General features: G+C 32.8%; 1 protein-coding gene across 1 annotated transcript; it reads right to left on the reverse strand.

Annotated features, from left to right (window-relative positions):
• Positions 1–881: 881 nt before the first annotated feature.
• Positions 882–17,271, reverse strand: LOC134725090 (adenosine deaminase 2-like). Its single transcript, XM_063588614.1, has 4 exons — positions 17,182–17,271; positions 9,059–9,260; positions 4,896–5,073; positions 882–4,044 (listed from the first exon to the last, which is right to left on the reverse strand). The coding sequence occupies exons 1-4, from the start codon at positions 17,208–17,210 to the stop codon at positions 2,459–2,461; spliced, it is 1,995 nt and encodes a 664-aa protein (XP_063444684.1). The 5' UTR covers positions 17,211–17,271; the 3' UTR covers positions 882–2,458.
• Positions 17,272–18,514: the final 1,243 nt, after the last annotated feature.

Here is an 18,514-nt window from a genome sequence, read left to right on the forward strand (position 1 = left end):
TAAATAAAATTAGTTTGTCTATCTGCTGCAGGGAATGGCCGTCAAACCCTCAAATGTATATGAGGTTTTTTCTACCCAATTGTTTCTACTGTACTTACGTTTTGTATTTCTCTGTCTTATGATATGTTAATGTATATGATCTACTGTGTTTAGTTTCTTGGTGTTTCACGTTATTTGACTGTTAATAGTTTCTAGATACTTTTGCTTTGTCTTGACATTTATTATTCATGGATGTGAGATATTCGGCATGTTCAATGCCCAGCCCAACCGCTTTGTAGAACAAACATAACATTAAATATTTTCGTGTAGAGACGCGAGTTATTATACCTTGTTAAGTATATATCTTTGACGTTTTCTACTTCTCTAGATATGTAGTCATGCTTGACAAATCGTTGTGCTCTTTTTGAACGCTTTTAATTTCACTATTCCTTTGGTTTCTGGCTTCCAGCATTTTTTTTCGGATACTATCGTATCATGCCATAGTTAGGTAGTTTATTGCACTCTTTGAACTTTAATTTGTTGTGAGCGCCTTCTGATGAAACCAAACACAGCTTCATTTAATGGAAGCTTGTCCTATATGAAGGCCAATTTAGATCATCTTATATATCAATACATATGTAAGGGTTTATTTGAACGACCTAACACTGTAATTTTAATGTTTAGCAGATACAAATATTTTGAGTTTGGTTTTTATGCTACAGTTTCAGCATTAAAATTTGCATTTTTTGATTTGCTACCCATACCAGCAATTTCAGAATTGTTTGTCTTAGTGATGTGGACACCCCCCTTTTTTTCCAGAACAGTGATTAATATGCAGTATAGTCTACAAACAATTTATGTTCATTAAGTATGTTATCTTTATTCCCGTACAAGTGAATGAAAGGTGACCAATTTATCAAAAAAATTTTATTTACAAAGATTTTGCAGTATAAGATCAAACGGATTCATCCGTTCGTTCAATACGTATTCAAAGTTGCTATGTTTACATTTTTGTAACGAAGTGATGGATGTCACATGAAGGATTAAACTTACAATAATATCCCAGAACTAGCGCTATGAGTAAGTATGATAAATTTCATTGTATACCTGTGTATATAATGTGTAGCCTCTCAATTGAATAAAATAACTGAAAACACTTGTATTTGACAAGGTGATAACATTACTCTTAAAGATTTTCTTTCGTCCTCTGAAGAAGAATTATTACCTTTTTTAACAGACAGATAATCTGAAATATCTTGTAAAAAACTTGACTACTAACTCATCAATGTTATTTTCGAATGTACCCAAAACTAAAGTAAATTTAAGTCGATTCGCTGACAGATATTTAAGAACAAGGATTAGATGCTAGAAACACCTTTTTTTTAGCAAATGATTTTGTATTATAGAAAAGAAGATGTGGTACGATTGTTAATGAGACAACTTCCCTTAAGAGAAAAAATGACACAGAAATCAACAGCTATAATTCAATATACGGCCCAGAGGCGGATTTAGGGGAGGGGCCGGGGGCCCTCCCCCCATTTGGGGAAAAAATTGGTTGCTTCTATAGGGAATCACTGAAGGGTGACTGGATCGGGCTCCCAAACTAACAAATTTTGGATCCGCCACTGCGGCCTTCAACAATGGCCAAAGCCTATACTGCATTGTCAGCTATAAAGGACCCCGAAATCACAAATGAGAAAACTAACGGCCTAATAAATGTACAAAAATTAACGTGGAATGGTTAATCTTGTAAGGGAGATCCAACCCTACCTCCATACAGTTCTGTGACAGTACAATATAAATATAAGAACGACATATAACAAAAGTACTGAACATCAGATGATGAAGGAATTACAGGGAATTCAACCTCCTCGTTATAACTATCATATTGTAGTCATACACATTATTATACTATATTTCTTTATTTTCGTGGGTACCAGTTTTTGTTGATTAAGGGAAACTTATATGTTTGTGGATATTGAATTTCGTTGTTTTCTCGAAGTTTACATAGACACCTAAAGGAAATTTGTCATTCGTTGATCAATTGATTTCGTGGTTCACATTGACCCACGAAACATACGATAATTGGTATTCAACGAATTATAATGAAGCCACAGTTTCAGTCAAAAACGAAAGTCTTGTGAGTAGAAATGTATGTGGCAACAATACACCGAAATGCCCTCACGGTCAGTCGATGTAATGATCAGTTGAAAAAAGACTTTACTCATCAGCTGGATACAAATAGAAATACACATAACAACAAAATAGAGTTGCCGGGTACTTGTACATCCCGACATAAAAAAAGTCACCAAGTACAAATCTGAGATTACTTCCAGTCACTGAAAGCTGGTTCAAAATCAATAACAACTAATAAAAATCAATGCATCTAAGACTAAAGTATCCAATAGTACACACCCAACATCCAATGGATTTAGTTACATTTGACTGTTTTCATTTTATGTAGGAAAGCAAATTTTCATTATCCAATAATATCCGGAATTAATAAGTGAATGTTTTGTAAATACGTAAAAGTAAATGTGTTCTGTATGTACGTTAAACCACCATCGAGCGAGATGGTCAATGGAACAACGCGTGAATGTGTTGTACCGCTATGAGATAGTCCTGGAGAGTTGCACGTAATTCTATGGCTGTATACAAATGTCCCAGTTGTTGTTACATCGCCAAATTTACATACTATTTTCTTGCATATAGCAACGTGAAAGTTTCTTCCAAATACAATTATTTTTGTGCCACCTTTCATGTCGCCTTCCTGTGGAAAAATTCTAGAAATGTGTGGAGAAGTGTTTTGAAATATCTGTTTACATGCAACTGTCTTTGTATTGAGTATGAAATTGTCATATGATAGTGTCCATTTTTTGTAAGCCGTGTTCTTTTCTGATCTAGAGAGAGAACTATAACGTAAGGAATTGAAAGCTAGATGTCGCAGATCGGCCAGATTAAGTCCCCAACTCATAAAAGCCTCATACCAATCGACGGTAAATTCATCATAGCCAAAGGTAGCAGGATCGTCGGAACCCAGTACAATAGGTATTCCATAACGAAGATAAGTGATGGCCGGATGATGTCTCTGATCTGCAACGTAACCTAACATTTTGTTGCTAACTGGATTAATTTCTATTGCGATGTTCTTCTTTTTCAAAACTTCCATGAGATAGGGATGTTTCACGTATCCTAATCCATGACCTACTCGTTTGGCGCCAAGAAGAATTGCGTCGTAAATATTCCCCATTGTCGGAACAGGGTCGTCGTTATGTACTGAAGAAAGGAGATCGTCTGGCCAGTTAGTTTCTCCGGTATGAAAAAAGTATGGTAACGAGACATTCTGAGCCGCCATCTTCGCAAAATCGTCAAGGTAAAATAAAAGGGAATACCCTTTATCTTCCTCAGCCACAAGGTCGAATCCCGATACCAAATCAGGATACTTTTCAAATAAGGTCAGCGCTTTGTTAGCATTTTTCAAAATATATTGTTCATCTCCACCACGATAAGAGTTAACGATTCTTTTGTATCCGATGAAGTTTGGATTATTTTGTTTGAACTTTTGGACAACCTCACTTGTAAATTGTAATTCCAGCTCACCTAAGTCATTGTCAATGAAGCGTTTTCCATTTTTTCCCAAATAGCTTCTGTCTGGATCTAGCACGTACAGTTTATTAGACGATGACGACTTAGTTTCTAAATATTGAACATTTTCATCCATTGCTTGTTGAAGTAACGCGTTCGTGTAAACCTTTGAAAAATTTGCATGATTGATAATATTGGACCCCAAAACATCAAACAAAGGGTTCATTTCTTCCCATCGTAGTTCACTGTTTGTTGGGTCGTTGGTTGCTTTCATGTCAATAACACCAAGGAATGTCGCATGTTTTACCAGTATATCTTTGGAATATGACTGATTGTCTTTGACTTTGTTCCATCCTTGAGGAGGACTCAAGAAAAAGTCCAGATTCCACATACCAGGTGCACTAGCTTTGACATATAAATGGTCGTATAAAAAACTGGAAAATATCAACTCAAGCATTTTTTGCTTGGTCACTACGTGATCTGCAAGTAGATATATTAAAAAGTATAAGATACATTTAAGTTAATTATTGTACCATTTTATCAATAATTGTTATGAACAATCATAAATCATTGAAAATTGTTGAAGATTATTTGAGTTAGACGGACACTGTATCGACAACAACGTTTTGTAAAAATATTTTGATAAAGCTGGTAATATCAGGAAGAAACTACTATTTGTGTATTAGGGACATAGAGTGAATATAACATGAATATTAACCTTCACTCTCATCGTGGGTTTAGGGATGTAATTTGTGTAAAAGAGGGATGGTACTATATTTGCAATATGAACTAAAGTATTTTGTTGTTTCTTCGCAATACAAAGTATAATCACTCAACTTAAACATTACAGAACCGTTATTACAAATATTCTATATCTTTGTCGGGTTTGTGTTCCTCATTTATTAGTTTTGTGTTGGTCTTAATTTTTCTTTGATTTATAACCAAGGCGTTGTCAATTTATTTTGACTTGTAAGTTTAACTGTCCTTGTTGAATCTTTCTCCCCTCTCTTTTAAAAAATATTGTAAATCTAAAGCAGCATTTGAGTAAGTTTATTATTTCTGGACATGGGGTCTCATTGGGGGGTCCCGGATCCCGCTTATTGTTTTGTCGGATTCCCGTATATCGCTTACACTATGTACGTAAGAAAATCTCATTTTTTGGCAAATTCCCTTGTCCCGCTAGACTTCATTTCCTGTTTTCACGGAACAATAATTTGACTTTCACGTGTCATGCTTTTAAACAATCGACAATCCCGCATCACGCTTAGACCCCAATGAGACCCACTTGACACACATTTTAATTTTAAAGAAGAAACAATAGCATAACTCACTATGGTGCAAATGTATATTTCCGCCTTTTGGAAATTTTATAAGCAGCTTGTATATTTCTGACATTTTGATGTCGTCTATATGAAGTTTAAGTGGTCTTGCTGGCGGGAAATCATCACGCGTTCTTTGAAATTCTTTCCATTTAAGGTACTCAAGGTAATTATACACAATCTGTTCATTCTATAAAATAAATTTAACTTGTATTTTAAAACCAGTCATAAATATAAGTTGTAGTTTCCTCAGCAAACAAATAAATATACAATATTAGGTCAATGTCAGAAAAATATCAACTTTTTTGTATAAGGCTTAGAAACTGGGGAAGGGCGAGGTTCTACCGAGTCCTTCCCCAGTTATTGCCCCAAGTACAAAAAAGATGATATTTTTTCTGACATTGACCTAATATTGTTTTTATACTGCAACTGAAATAAATAAATTCATTTTAAATGAGACACAAATTAAAACTTATTTTTCATCCCTTTATGAACCCTCGACTATGGGAAAAAGTGTCCCATGATGAAATTGACATTGCACAAAATAGTATAGCTGTGTTACTACAATGAACATTTAGGAAATAAACACACCTAGTTGCAGTAAATTCTGCAAGAAGTTGTGTTCATTTCCTAAACATAGTAACATAACTATATTTTGTATAATGTCAATTTCATCATGGAACACTTTCTCCTCAGTCAGGGGTTCATTAAGGGATGAAATTAAATTTGACATTTGTGTTGCGATTTAAAAAGCTATTTATAAATCAATTTAAGTTGCAATATAAAAACAATATTAGGTCAATGTCACAAAAATATCAACTCCTTTGTACTCGGCGCAAAACTGTGGAAAGAACCTCGCCCTTCCCCAGTTTCTCAGCTTCATACAAACAAGTTTATATTTTCTGACATTAACCTAATATTGTATATATGCATGGCATAAAAAGTGCGTTAATAAAATGCAACAAATAGTTTAACAGGCAGACAGATGATTTTTTTCTTACATATTGTATAAAACATTAAATATATTTTATTTGAGTGTCACACACTGTTTATACAATACATATATGTATATATACACAATTAAAATTAAGTTATATCATCAATGCTAAGCCAAACAGTTGAATTATGAAACACTATAAAAACATACAAATACATCTATACAATAAACTGCATGTTTATTTGTAAAATATTTCTAGAGGTATTTAAAAAGGGGCCTTGGTGGCCAAGTGGTGTACGTCATTCTACAACTGTTATCACGAGCCAGTCAAAACTTGGGTTGTGAATTCGAATCCCGCTCGTGCGGGTGTACACCATTCTTAATTTACTGGGATTGTCAGTTTTCCTATCGAAGGTTGATGATTTCTCTGAGCACTCCGGCTTCCTCTTCGGTATCAATAAAAACTGACAGTCACGAAATCGAACAAAAGATGTGCTGAAAAGTGGTCTTAAAACATCAACCATCAAATCAATCTAAAGTTAAAAATCCAAGTAATTTAATTTAAAATTCGCTTAATACTATCATAATTATATAAAATGTTATGAAAAAGTATATTAAATTCACTATTAGAATTCTTATTAAAAAAAATTATCAGTTGACTTCTAAAACAAAAAATAAATATACATCTAAATTGAATAAAAATACAGATGTACCTTGTTTTAAAGATTTGAAAAATGCCTAATCGTAGCTAGTTTTATGAATATATTCACATAGTTCCTGATACTGAAAACGCGGATTCATATACTGCTGAACTTTAAGCAAGCAACAGCTAGCCAATATAATTGAATATAGAATAATACTTATAGTTATCAAAGGTACCAGGATTATATTAGTACGCCAGACGTGCGTTTCGTCCGCATAACGACTCATCAGTGACGCTCTTGTCAAAATATTTATAAAGCCAAACAAGTACAAAGTTAAAGAGCATTGAGGATCCAAAATTCCAAAAAGTTATGAATTATGAAACACTGTAAAATTAAGAAGTTTAAAACAGACTTTGATTTCTCAAAACAATTGGCTTCAAATATTTTTAGCACACATATTTTATCTGTTTATATTTCTAGTATAAAAACTGTTCTTGTGCATAATAAAACGACTTATCATGCACGAAATCCCAATCCATCTAAATTTGTGATATATTTTTCAATCAACTTTCAAATATACAGTTGTTGATACAAGGTTAGTATTACTTCACAACTTCTTGCTTCTATAAGATGGCTCCTGTAAAATTCTTCCTCAAATCAATGTCTATGATATTGTTTAATTTATAGCATATCTAATGACGATTTTCTAAGCACAACTTAATACAGTTGAACACAATTACGAATATAAACTGTGGTAAAATTAAGAAAAAAATTCCTGGAAGCCATATATTTGTTGGAAATTTACACATGGCCTGGGCCGTGATATTCTAATTTTCTCTAATTCTATGGAGATTTATCCCTTTTCGAACCCATTGTCTAAAAAAATTTAATCAAAGTGTGGTTGCTGGTGATCTCAGAAGATCATTGGATGATTTTAAGGGTCATGACCTTTTTGGCTGACTGGATGAACCAAAATATGATAACAGGTGTTAATGAAATTGACAACTTCGTGCAATGTGAAAGGCACTCGAAGGGGATTTTCGGTAAACAAGAAAATGTCTTTTTAATCATTAGAGAAACAGATTCTTACATAGTTACTCGTGGATTATCGGATTTATCCAATCTCGATAGTTAAATTATAAATTTTAAAGTACTCGCCGAGGCGGCTCGAACTTTAAAATTGATAATTTAACTATCTCGATTGGATGAATCCGATAATCCACTGGTATCAATGTAATAATCTATATTTATCCTGAGCGTTAGCGAGGGATAAAATTAACGAATATCACGGCCCAGGCCATGTGTAAATTTACAACAATTATATGGCTTCCATGAATTATTTCGATTCTAATAGGACAAATAAGTAAATTTAAATACTGAAGCGAGGGTTGGTATGCCGTGTGTGGAGCTGTTCTTTTTTACTCCTTGTTATATAAAGCTCAAATATTCTCATACATCTTCAACTTGCATTAATTATTTCGTTAATAACCGCTAGAAAAAATATGTTTAATTCTCAAACCCCAATATTTCCGGTTTTTAATTTACATGTTTTCTCGTAAGCTACCGTCAAATCCAAAATTGACATTTCGTAAAGAAGGAGCTGCCATGTTGACTCGCTGAATCAAAGGCAATAGAATAGAAAACCCCAGACTTCCATTTTAATACAATATTATACGAACTTCGTTGGTTACAAAAAAGTTTTTATTTTTGTGATATTAACTAAATATTGTTTTTATACTGCAACTTAAATTAGTATATTGATATTTTTTTAAATCGTAACATAAATATCAAGCTTATTTGCATCCCTTAATGAACCCCTCATTGTAGAGAAAGTGTTCCATGATTAAATTGACATTGCACAAAATATACAGTGTTACTATATTTAGGAAATAAACAAAACTAGTTGCAATACATTAATTCTTTTTATTATGCATCTGAATAAGAATAAAAGTTCTGTAATGTTTTTTGTTTAATTAAAATTAGTAATACAATAAATTTGGCAAAGCGTTTGCAATGTAGGTTCAAATACATGTGGATTTACGTGGGAGGTATATTGTAACATCCATTATTATGTATATCTCTGAGTCTGCGCTAAGTATAGATATATCGAGAATTTTCACACAGTGTTGTTTACAAAGCGAAAGAAGCACGTCATTTTAGAATGAATAATTATACAGAGACGGATTTATGGAGCAGGCTAGGGTGCTCAGACACCATTTATTAAGAAATTTAAAACACACTTTGATTTCTCAAAGCAACTGGCTTCAAATATTTTGAGCACATATATTTTATCTGTTTATATTTCTAGTATTAAAACAGTGCTTGTGCATAATAAAACGACTTATCATGCACGAAATCCCACTTCCATCGGGATTCTCCTCGTTGGTGAGTAGAGGAATAACGGAAGGGGTACTTGGTCTACGGAAAATTGAATAAAAATAATCAATAAATAAGTAGTTATGCGAGTTAACCTGTCAACTTATAGATACGGGCAATTGTAATTAAAAGCTGCGCGCAAATGTAATGGTAATGCGTCCAAACGTATAAAAGCACAGATTTGGAGCTACATTTATGGTCGATATATTTATACAAACCTCTGTATAGACTTGCTTATATCCAGCTAAGTTATCTTCTCCTTCTTGAAGTGCATTTCGCATCAACGAGTAGTTGTATTCAAACTTGTTGATATCATTGGTCTGTGCCAAAGTTAGAGTCAAAACACTAGTTATTACCACTGCCCAAGCAACGTCTACCATTCTCGGTTGTAGAGGTTTCAGAATACACGCTTCAAAGCACCTGTAAAAAAGGGTGGACTTAAATTGACAAACAATTTATGAAATATGAATCTGATCACTGCAGCATGCCTTTTTTTTCACATATATATTTGGGTCATTTTCAAAAATGTTGAATTTTGAAATTGAAAAGAAATATTAAAAGTTACTCATTCAAACAACCCTCTACATAAGCAAATCAAAACAAACAGTTCTTTAAGAACAACAAATTAAAAGGTGCAATCTTGATGATGTCATACAAGAATATCTTGTTCAACATTTTTTTCATCGGTGGTACATTATTTTGTCTATCCTGTTACCATTATCAAAAGAAATTTTGGGTTATTTAGAAAAGGTTTAGATAAAATGTTAAGCTTGTTTTAAGTAGCCAATTAGATGGTTTTCAAGAGAATAATTCGGCATTTTTTCACGCTTTCAAATAAACCCATCATCAAGTATGAAATCTTTAGAAAGCCTTCTTTCACTGTCGTACAAAGTGAGAGGTTTGGCGCTATAAAACCAGGTTTAATCCACCAATTTGTACATCAAGCCGACCGTGCAAGTGCTTTATAGCCAGTCAAGGTCGTTAAAAACTTCCTTTTGTTGTATTTTGTACATTTGAAAATGCCTGTATCAAGTCAGGAATATGACAGTTCTTTTCCATTCGTTTTTAATGTGTTTTGTTATTTGATTTTGCCATGTGATTAGGGACCTTCTGGTTTGATTTTCTTCTGAGTTCAGTATTTTTGTGATTTTACTTTTTTTTTGTAGCACCTGGGAACTTTGTTTTTATTTCATGATCAATATCTGCAAGAATAAAAAAAAGATTCGGTACACAAAAAGAAGATGAGCAATGCACTACGCAATAAAACATGTTCACATAAAACTTGATACCCGGATTCATAAGCAATTAACGATCAAAATTTTATGGGGCAGACAGACTGACATACAGACGTTTACCAGTATACTCCCAATTTTCGCAGTTACTAACATACATGGCATTGAGACTCTGGCGTCAGCTGTGTTATTGACTAGCATATAGCATTTGCTTTTTCTTACATGTATTACTATTAATTACACGCTGCATACTAATTTGAAATGAACCTTGATATAATTTAAAAAAAAAAACATTCTATCACATAAAGAAGTTTACTACAAAATGTATGATCACATTTACAGAAAATAATAAATTCTTACAACACAATATAACTATGTTTTGGATAAAAAAAAGTTTTCAAAGAACTTACTACTAAAATTGAGTGATTTAATATTGATCCAAGAATACGTAATATAAATTTAAGTATTAGAGGAGTGATGAATTGTCTGTTTATCATTTAAACATTGCGATGAAACTATGTTTGAAACCTAAATGTTATCTTAGGTCATCGTTATCTGTTTTACATTGAAATATAAATACTGGAAACGGGTAACGAATGAATTTACAATGAATTATGGTACAGTCTGTCATCCAATTACTTTGAAGCATACATGATAGTCCCACATACAAAAATGTATGTAGCCAATGCTTCGGCCAGAGAAAAACATGGCCCTGTGCAATGCCAAGATACAGGCTTTGATAGATTGTTGATCCGTGTATATGGCGTATATAGCAATTATATTTCGTGTAGTTTAAATTTACTGATAATAAAGTCAACATCAATATGCCCGCGTCACACTGTCCCGATTTTTATATACGATGGACACCCGAATGCGAAAATTGTAAGTTCGTACGAAGTTTGTACGGATCTCGTTAAAATACCAAAAAGTGACCGGAGCAAGTACGATGAATACCGAAGTCTATACGATGGTGCCGAAATTATATACGATAGCAAAAGATGGACATACGAAGGTAAGCCGAAGCCTATACGATGGATCACGAAGGCTACACGATGGATTACGAAGGCTTCACGACGGATTACGATGATTGCGCCATGGCCATACGAGATCATACGATGTCTAAAAGACGTCGTGTACAGCTTACGATGCATTTAAATTATATGTCGAAGGCATCGCGCGTTTTAAATTGTTTTCTCCTTTACAGATCATATAACACAGGAAATTGGTTGCTCATTTTTTTACCTGCTGGTTCTAAAGACAATATTAAAGGTATTTCCAGTTACTGAATGTTTTAATTGATTTCTTAAAAAATAGTTTATGAATCAAATATACATATTCAATTTGCCATTTTCTGCATGTGTCATATACACATATAGTGTCCATATTTGTCCCCAATATGTTACATACGAGGGGATGCCGGCACGCTTGGCATTGCCTTGTTTGATCTGTAAAATGTGTGCACTAGTCTGAATAATCTCCCATAATTATGTCCATGTTTACTGATCTATCTTAAAGGGTTCGTTGATCCCTTTTATTAAAAAAGAGAACTTTCCAGGATAATATCATAATACTATAGACAAAAGGAAGGATGTGGGGAAAGCAACAAATGCGGCAAAATATGACATATATAGAAAAAATGAATATAGAGTAAACATTTGTGTGACAACAACTCAGACGATACATAAAAAATGAGAATAATGAAGAAAAAGTTAGTTTCCCTATATACCTGTACCTGCAGTGTTGGTGTACAAGGCGCGTTTATGATTCTCATTATGTTACTTGAAAAATTGACAAAAAATAATATTTTACTTGTAAAAGTAAATCCTGAGCCTGCAATAACTGCTCTTCTTGTTCCATTTGAATTAATAGAAACAACGTTGTCGCCTTTCTTGTTCTCACAGACTCATATGATATAAGCTCCATGTTTTGTGAACGTCTTTCTTAACTGTCGTCTTAGACTGACTAGTGGATATCGCGCACGGCACTTTTAATGTATTCTAGCTCGAAAATTAACTTACATTTAGCTGGATTTAATGCTGTCGTAGTTCCATCTTGTCGCCTTCGTACTTTTATTCGATGGCAACACGACGGGATTACGAGGTCTTCACTTGAAGTCGTGTTGCCATCGTAATACCGTCGGGTAGCGTCGTGATTCATTCGTGTAGAGATCGTAATGTCAAAACTGCCCGATGGAAACGATGGAAACACGAATGCAATACGATGTTCAAAGATGCATTCCCGGTGACATTACGATGGTAAGGATGGTGATACGAACTCAATATGAATCCTCAACATCGGACACACCTTCGGGAATTTTTTAACATGTTAAAAAAATTAGAACCCTTCCCGAAGTTGTCCCCGAAGGGTTGAAAAAGTGGCCGATGGTTAAAGATGGCACTACGAATAGCCTGATCTGGATACAATCAGTCCCGATTTTGAAAATTTCCATAATCGTGTTGCCATCGGCGTAAAAATCAGGACAGAGTGACACGGGCATTACCAATAAAAACAATATTCAATGATGCAATTACAGTGTTGAATTGATAATCTTTTAGAATAAGTATATTTACAGGATCGATAAGTTTATCAGATTCATTTTTAAATTTCCGGGCACGGTAAACAACATTTCCGCAAAAATCAGGACGTGGATTGTTCTATCCCGTTTGAAATAAGTTTTTTTTACAGGAAAAACCAAACTTCAAAACTAAATCTTTATATTTATTGAATAATTTAGTGAAGGTTTTAATATGTTATTTGTGTTAACGAAATCACTGGCTTATTCACATTAAATATATAATAAAATTGAGAATGGAAATGAGAAATGTGTCAAAGAGACAACAACCCGACCATAGAAAAAAACAACAGCAGAAGGTCTTCAATGTAGCAAGAAATTCCCGCACTCGGAGGCGTCCTTCAGCTGGCCCCTAAACAAATATATACTAGTTCAGTGATAATGAACGCCATACTAATTCCCAAATTGTACACAATAAACTAGAATTAAAATAAAACAAGACTAACAAAGACCAGAGGCTCCTGACTTGGGACAGGCGCAAACATGCGGCGGGGTTAGACATGTTTGTGAAGTCTCAACCATAACAATACGCACATTAAAATTCAGTTCAGGAGAATACATAGATTATGTTCGTAAAAAATCAAAAAACGTCACAACTTTATTATTTGAAATCTTACCATATCTGCCTTATTTTATGAAAAGGAGTTTTTTCGTCAATACGTAGTGTTGGAAACTCAAATAACAATATTATGGAATATTCACCATGAATTATAACAACATTAGTAAAACTAGCAAATTGAACAAATTGAAGTTTTAAACTGTCTTACTTTGGTTCTGTATCCCTGTCGAATTTATTCCACAGAGCAGTGCGGTGGTCGTCTTAATAATATTAGGTGACAATCTACTCTAAATTAACTGTCAACACTATCTATACTATATGTTTAAACAAACCGTGACTAAATCGACGATTTTACTTCAGATGAACTTTTACGGAGGTTATCAAAGTTTTAAAGAACATCTCAATCTTAAAAACTATGTTTAAACAAACTGACTCGTAAAGATTTAAATATACTGTATCTGTTTATAAGAGAAGCTTAAACGTATTATACAGGCAAAAATCGTGTAAAAAATTATCAATAAGGAAAATTTACGATGCTAACTTTGCATTAATTAGGGACGACATCAAAAGATCGATGTAGGATAAAAAACTTAAATCAAATAGTTTGGGGGTGGGGTCAACATTGCTGCAAGTTTTGTTAATCTAAAATCGATTTTACATATATCCCTATTGGTCAATCAATATTTCCCAAATTAAGTTAAGAAGGGGGGAGGTCAGTGAAAAACTATGTAAATTAAGTTTTTTTTATCCTTCATTGAACTTTTGATGTTGTCCCTTACATGTAGCTGCTTTATTAAGTTATTTATATAGAATTATTATTAAAAATTGCTCATCGTGTTATTCAATAACGTTTACCACAGTTTCCAGGATCACAGGTAAATTTTAAAATTGCATAGTTAAAACTCCAAAATTCAATAGAAAAATTGTAACCAGGAGTTTGTCCAACTTCGAACCTCTGCTCAATAATGTCATAATTCCATTTGGAGCGCTGTATGGTGCGGTAAGTAAAGCACGCAGCGCATTCAATAAAACTAAAAAGTTCAATACGATGCCTTACGTAGGAAGAATGACACGCTCTCTCTGCATCTTAAAGGATCCCAACAAAAAAATTAGCATGACAAAATTTCTATCCCATTCTTCAGTGACGTCAAAATTCTAGCCCTGTTTATAGGACAACCTACTAAGTAGAACTTTATCAATTTTTTGTATGTCCTCGTCCTAAATTTTCGTGCGATATTTGCCACTGGACGTCAGGGAAACACCAATAAATCTATCAATCTAAAGATTCCACTTGATGTTTGCTAATCTTGTACAGTTTGTTTTGTTTGTATAATTCGAATAGGAGACTAGGTAACAGAATTAGTCCGGCAACCAAGAATGACTATTCCATGATTATATCCAGAGACATGTATACTAAAGAGATTAGCGACTTGTAAATCTCGCTGACTTCACGCGTGTAAACTCGTACCCAGCATCCTCTAATCATATGATAACGAGATTAGCGGTTGTCTAGACAATCGATAATAATCACTCGGAACACCCTGTTGTTTTTCTGTGTATTAAGGACCAGGACGAAGACTTTCAGTGTATTTATATGTCTCTGTTATATCTAATAGCTTTCTTTTTCAAATGCAACATTGTGTCCAATCGAGTAAACAAAAAAAATGCTTGAATCTCATTATAGTTATTTTTTAAAGGTTAACTTAACATATTATTTTTTTTCTTGAAATAGTGTGTGCATATGAAATACATATGGTTAAAAATTAGGTGAGTACAAAAATGCATACTAGCATGCACAAATTTTTTTTCAGTGAAAAACTTCAAACAAAACACACACAAAAAATAACTAATAAAGAAAATGGATTTCCATTTTTAAGTCGAGATTACAATAATATTGTCGGTAATCCCATTATTATAATTCAAATTAGAACATACTCACCCCTTCTCGTCCAATGAAAAGTCAGTTTTTTTTGCCCTCTAATTTTCATAGTACATGGTTTTCCATGCACTATGAAATGCTATACATGAATGACTTTTCATTGTCAGTTATTTATGAAAGTGAACTCTTAATAACTACACGGTTTAGTCACGTTTCTCCAACATTTGATAACTAGACTAAAACAACATAAAGGATTAGGGGTCCTCATAAAGACTGGCATCGTGATAATTACCTGTAATTCACCTATATCAGGTCTTAACTAAAATATTGTAAAAAGGGATATTGTTAATTTTTTTTATATCGAAACATTTACAAACCATATATTTTTGGTCGAGTATAACCCGAAACTGTTACGTAATTATTTTAATCCAAATTTGATTTACAAAATTAAAAAGGTTATTTAACAAAAAAATCCTTATATAGACAAGGGAAATCTTACAAAAACTGCAAATATCATACAAAAATATCAAGAAATAATCTCGAAATTGTTTTTTTTAAAAGATTTTTTTATATAAATCAAAACATAAAGATTATTCCTGAATAATTTTTCGAATTATTTTATTATTAAAGGCGTTAAGAACCTTTGGTGACCCCACAGTTTAAATTATATAATAAGTAAGAAGTGAGTAATGACCGTTACAGACAAACGTTCACCTAATCTGTCCCAGTCAATGGGATAATTTAGGTCGTCAATCAATGGCCAGGACCACACTGTTTTGAATATGATTCTATGTTGTCTTAGCAGATGAAAAAGTCAGTCGTATAGCTGTCCACTTTTTCCACGAAAACGGAGCTGATACAAATTGGGTTCATCACGTCGCGTCGTGATCTATATATAGTGTTTAACTGTGGAAACTGGCTTGGTGAATATTGTGCACTACTAGTATTTTCGATTTGTACAATTGATGCAAGTTGACTAATAACTGCATCGGTGATAATAAGCTGCGTTTTGTACTTTTGTATAAGCTTAATGACTCAAGATATATAAATTCTTGTTAGCTCTCAAAATACAAAATGTTAATTTTTATTCAAGATCGAAACATTGTAATCTATAATACATTACTATGAAAAATAGACAAAATTATATAAAAAGAAGAAAAGAAAAAATTGCTTCCGATCGTACGGTAACGGATACTGGATGTGTAGTGATTGATAATTTTGTCTTAGATTATTCGTTACTTATTTTTGTTTTTGTACAGTTCTTTTATTGTTCTGTTGCACCAATGACTCAAGATAAGGGGAAATGTTGGAGCCTGTAATTCAGTGGTTGTCGTTGCTGTGTAATATATTAGTTTTTTGTTCATTATATTGTACATAGATTAGGCCGTTAGTTTTCTCGTTTGAGTTGTTAAACATTTGTCTTAAGCTTCTCGGGTCCTTTTATAGCTGACTATGTGGTATTCAAAAATTCAAAAATATATATATCTGTAAAAAATATATACCTTTTTAACAATATTTTGGTTAAGAACAGGTGAATTACAGGTAGATATCAAGATCCAGTCCGTAAGAGGACCCCATAATCCCTAATGTTATTATAGTATAATTACCAAATGGTGGAGAAACGTGACCACAACAACTACACTAATGAAGTGTACAACCACCTGAGGCATTTTCCCTGGGATAACAGCCTACTGATTAAAGATGAAATAGCAAACAATATTAAAACAAATTTTATTTTGAATTTTGCAAATTTTCATAAATTTTCTAATGGTAAACATAATATTGAATAAACATAAACAATGGGAGTAAGGATGTAGGTAAAATAATATTCATTTGTTATAAACCGGGCATTTGAGGGATTTTTTTTACTTTCAAGAAAACAATTTCAGACTGCTGATATATAAAGCAAAGGATTTTTTTTTATGGAGAAACACAATACATATTAAGTTATCAATAAAAAATGGTCTGAGTTTAAATGCTTATACAGAGTTTTATAATTATAAAAAAAATCAAATTTTTAAAAAGGGGATTTATATAACATTGTGTTGCTTTTTTGAAATAAAAAAAAAAAATCAAACTTTATTAGTATTAAATTTTACCTGAAGCAGAAGAAAGACAATTTATCCATTCGGTCCTCACAAACTATGTCAGTGCTATTTCATTCCATCCATTGAAATGATTACCTATGGTTTACATTTATTTGGTTCATTATTAAATGTGAACTCTTTTAAAGGTTTGAATATTACAATGGGAAGGCTTATTTTGTAAGGTCACTCGAAAGTGTGAATATGTTCTAAATTTGTCAGACAATACTTGGTCATGTTTTATGAAGATTTAAGCCCTCAGCTTCGCCTTGGGCTTAAATCTACATAAAACATGACAAAGTATTGTTTAACCTATAAATAAATCAGAATTGAAAGAAAGAAGATAGTTAATAATGCTCCGATCCAGTTGAACAAACACACCTACAAATTTAAACAAAAAGCGACGAGTCATTGTGCGAATGAAATTTAAGAGAAATATTATTTTTCACATGTTTATCATCCCAATTTCTATGGTACAGTAAATGTCTCATATACAATCCTTAATCAGCTGAAAAGATTGACACATTTTCACACAAAGGTGTTAATGTATTTAAGAAGAAACGAACGGTCAAGTTGACCTACCAAAATTAGACTTGTTACCAGGTTTGTGCTGACATGAAGAACACGACCTACGTCATATGTGCGAAGTGGGCGGGATAAACTATAAGTACTAACTGAAAAACGTTTGCTTGTCATGAAAAAAAATAATTTTAAGACTAGTCTCTGTAACGAATTCATTTATTCAAACGACTATGTTAAATATAAATTGAAATACTACTGATTCAAATTAATATAGTTAACGGCTAATTATGCAGTTAAATACAGTAAAAATAAAGAAATAAAAACTGATCTTACCTTCTTTCGATCTAGACAGTTGTGTACTTAGCAAACAAAATAAATTACTACGGCTAATTGATTAAAAAGGAATCTGTATAAATCTGTATTTCTCTGTACTATTTATTATACAGTACACTATATATATATTGAACAACGTCATACTGCCGATATATTCCAACCTAATCGAAGCCATGATGGCATCATAGATGTAATGTTTTATTTATAAGACTATTATATAAACATTTGGAAATCCTTATTCATCGCAGTAATTATCTTTTTGTTCTTTCCAATATGGGATTCTTTTGTTATCTCATCTGGAATAAAACGATGTGGTTTAAAATCATTATTATGAGATCGGGATTCAATTTTGTTTTGTCTATTTTGAATAGATATCGTCATGTCCAATTAAGAACAAGTTTCGTATATTTAACTGAGAATATCGTTTTCAAATTCTGAATGAATGCAATTTCTGTCAAATCCAGAAATTGACTTCTTGGTTTTGTTCAACACA

The sequence above is a fragment of the Mytilus trossulus genome, chromosome 7, assembly GCF_036588685.1.
Source record: "Mytilus trossulus isolate FHL-02 chromosome 7, PNRI_Mtr1.1.1.hap1, whole genome shotgun sequence".
In the NCBI taxonomy this organism is placed as follows: domain Eukaryota; kingdom Metazoa; phylum Mollusca; class Bivalvia; order Mytilida; family Mytilidae; genus Mytilus; species Mytilus trossulus.

Coding starts and splice junctions, on each gene's coding strand:
- LOC134725090 (XM_063588614.1), bottom strand. CDS start 17,210: ATGGATAAATTGTCTTTCTTCTGCTTCAG. Junction 9,261..17,181: donor TTGTCTTTCTTCTGCTTCAG/GTAAAATTTAAT, acceptor CCTTTTTTACAG/GTGCTTTGAAGCGTGTATTC. Junction 5,074..9,058: donor ATAAGCAAGTCTATACAGAG/GTTTGTATAAAT, acceptor TTTATTTTATAG/AATGAACAGATTGTGTATAA.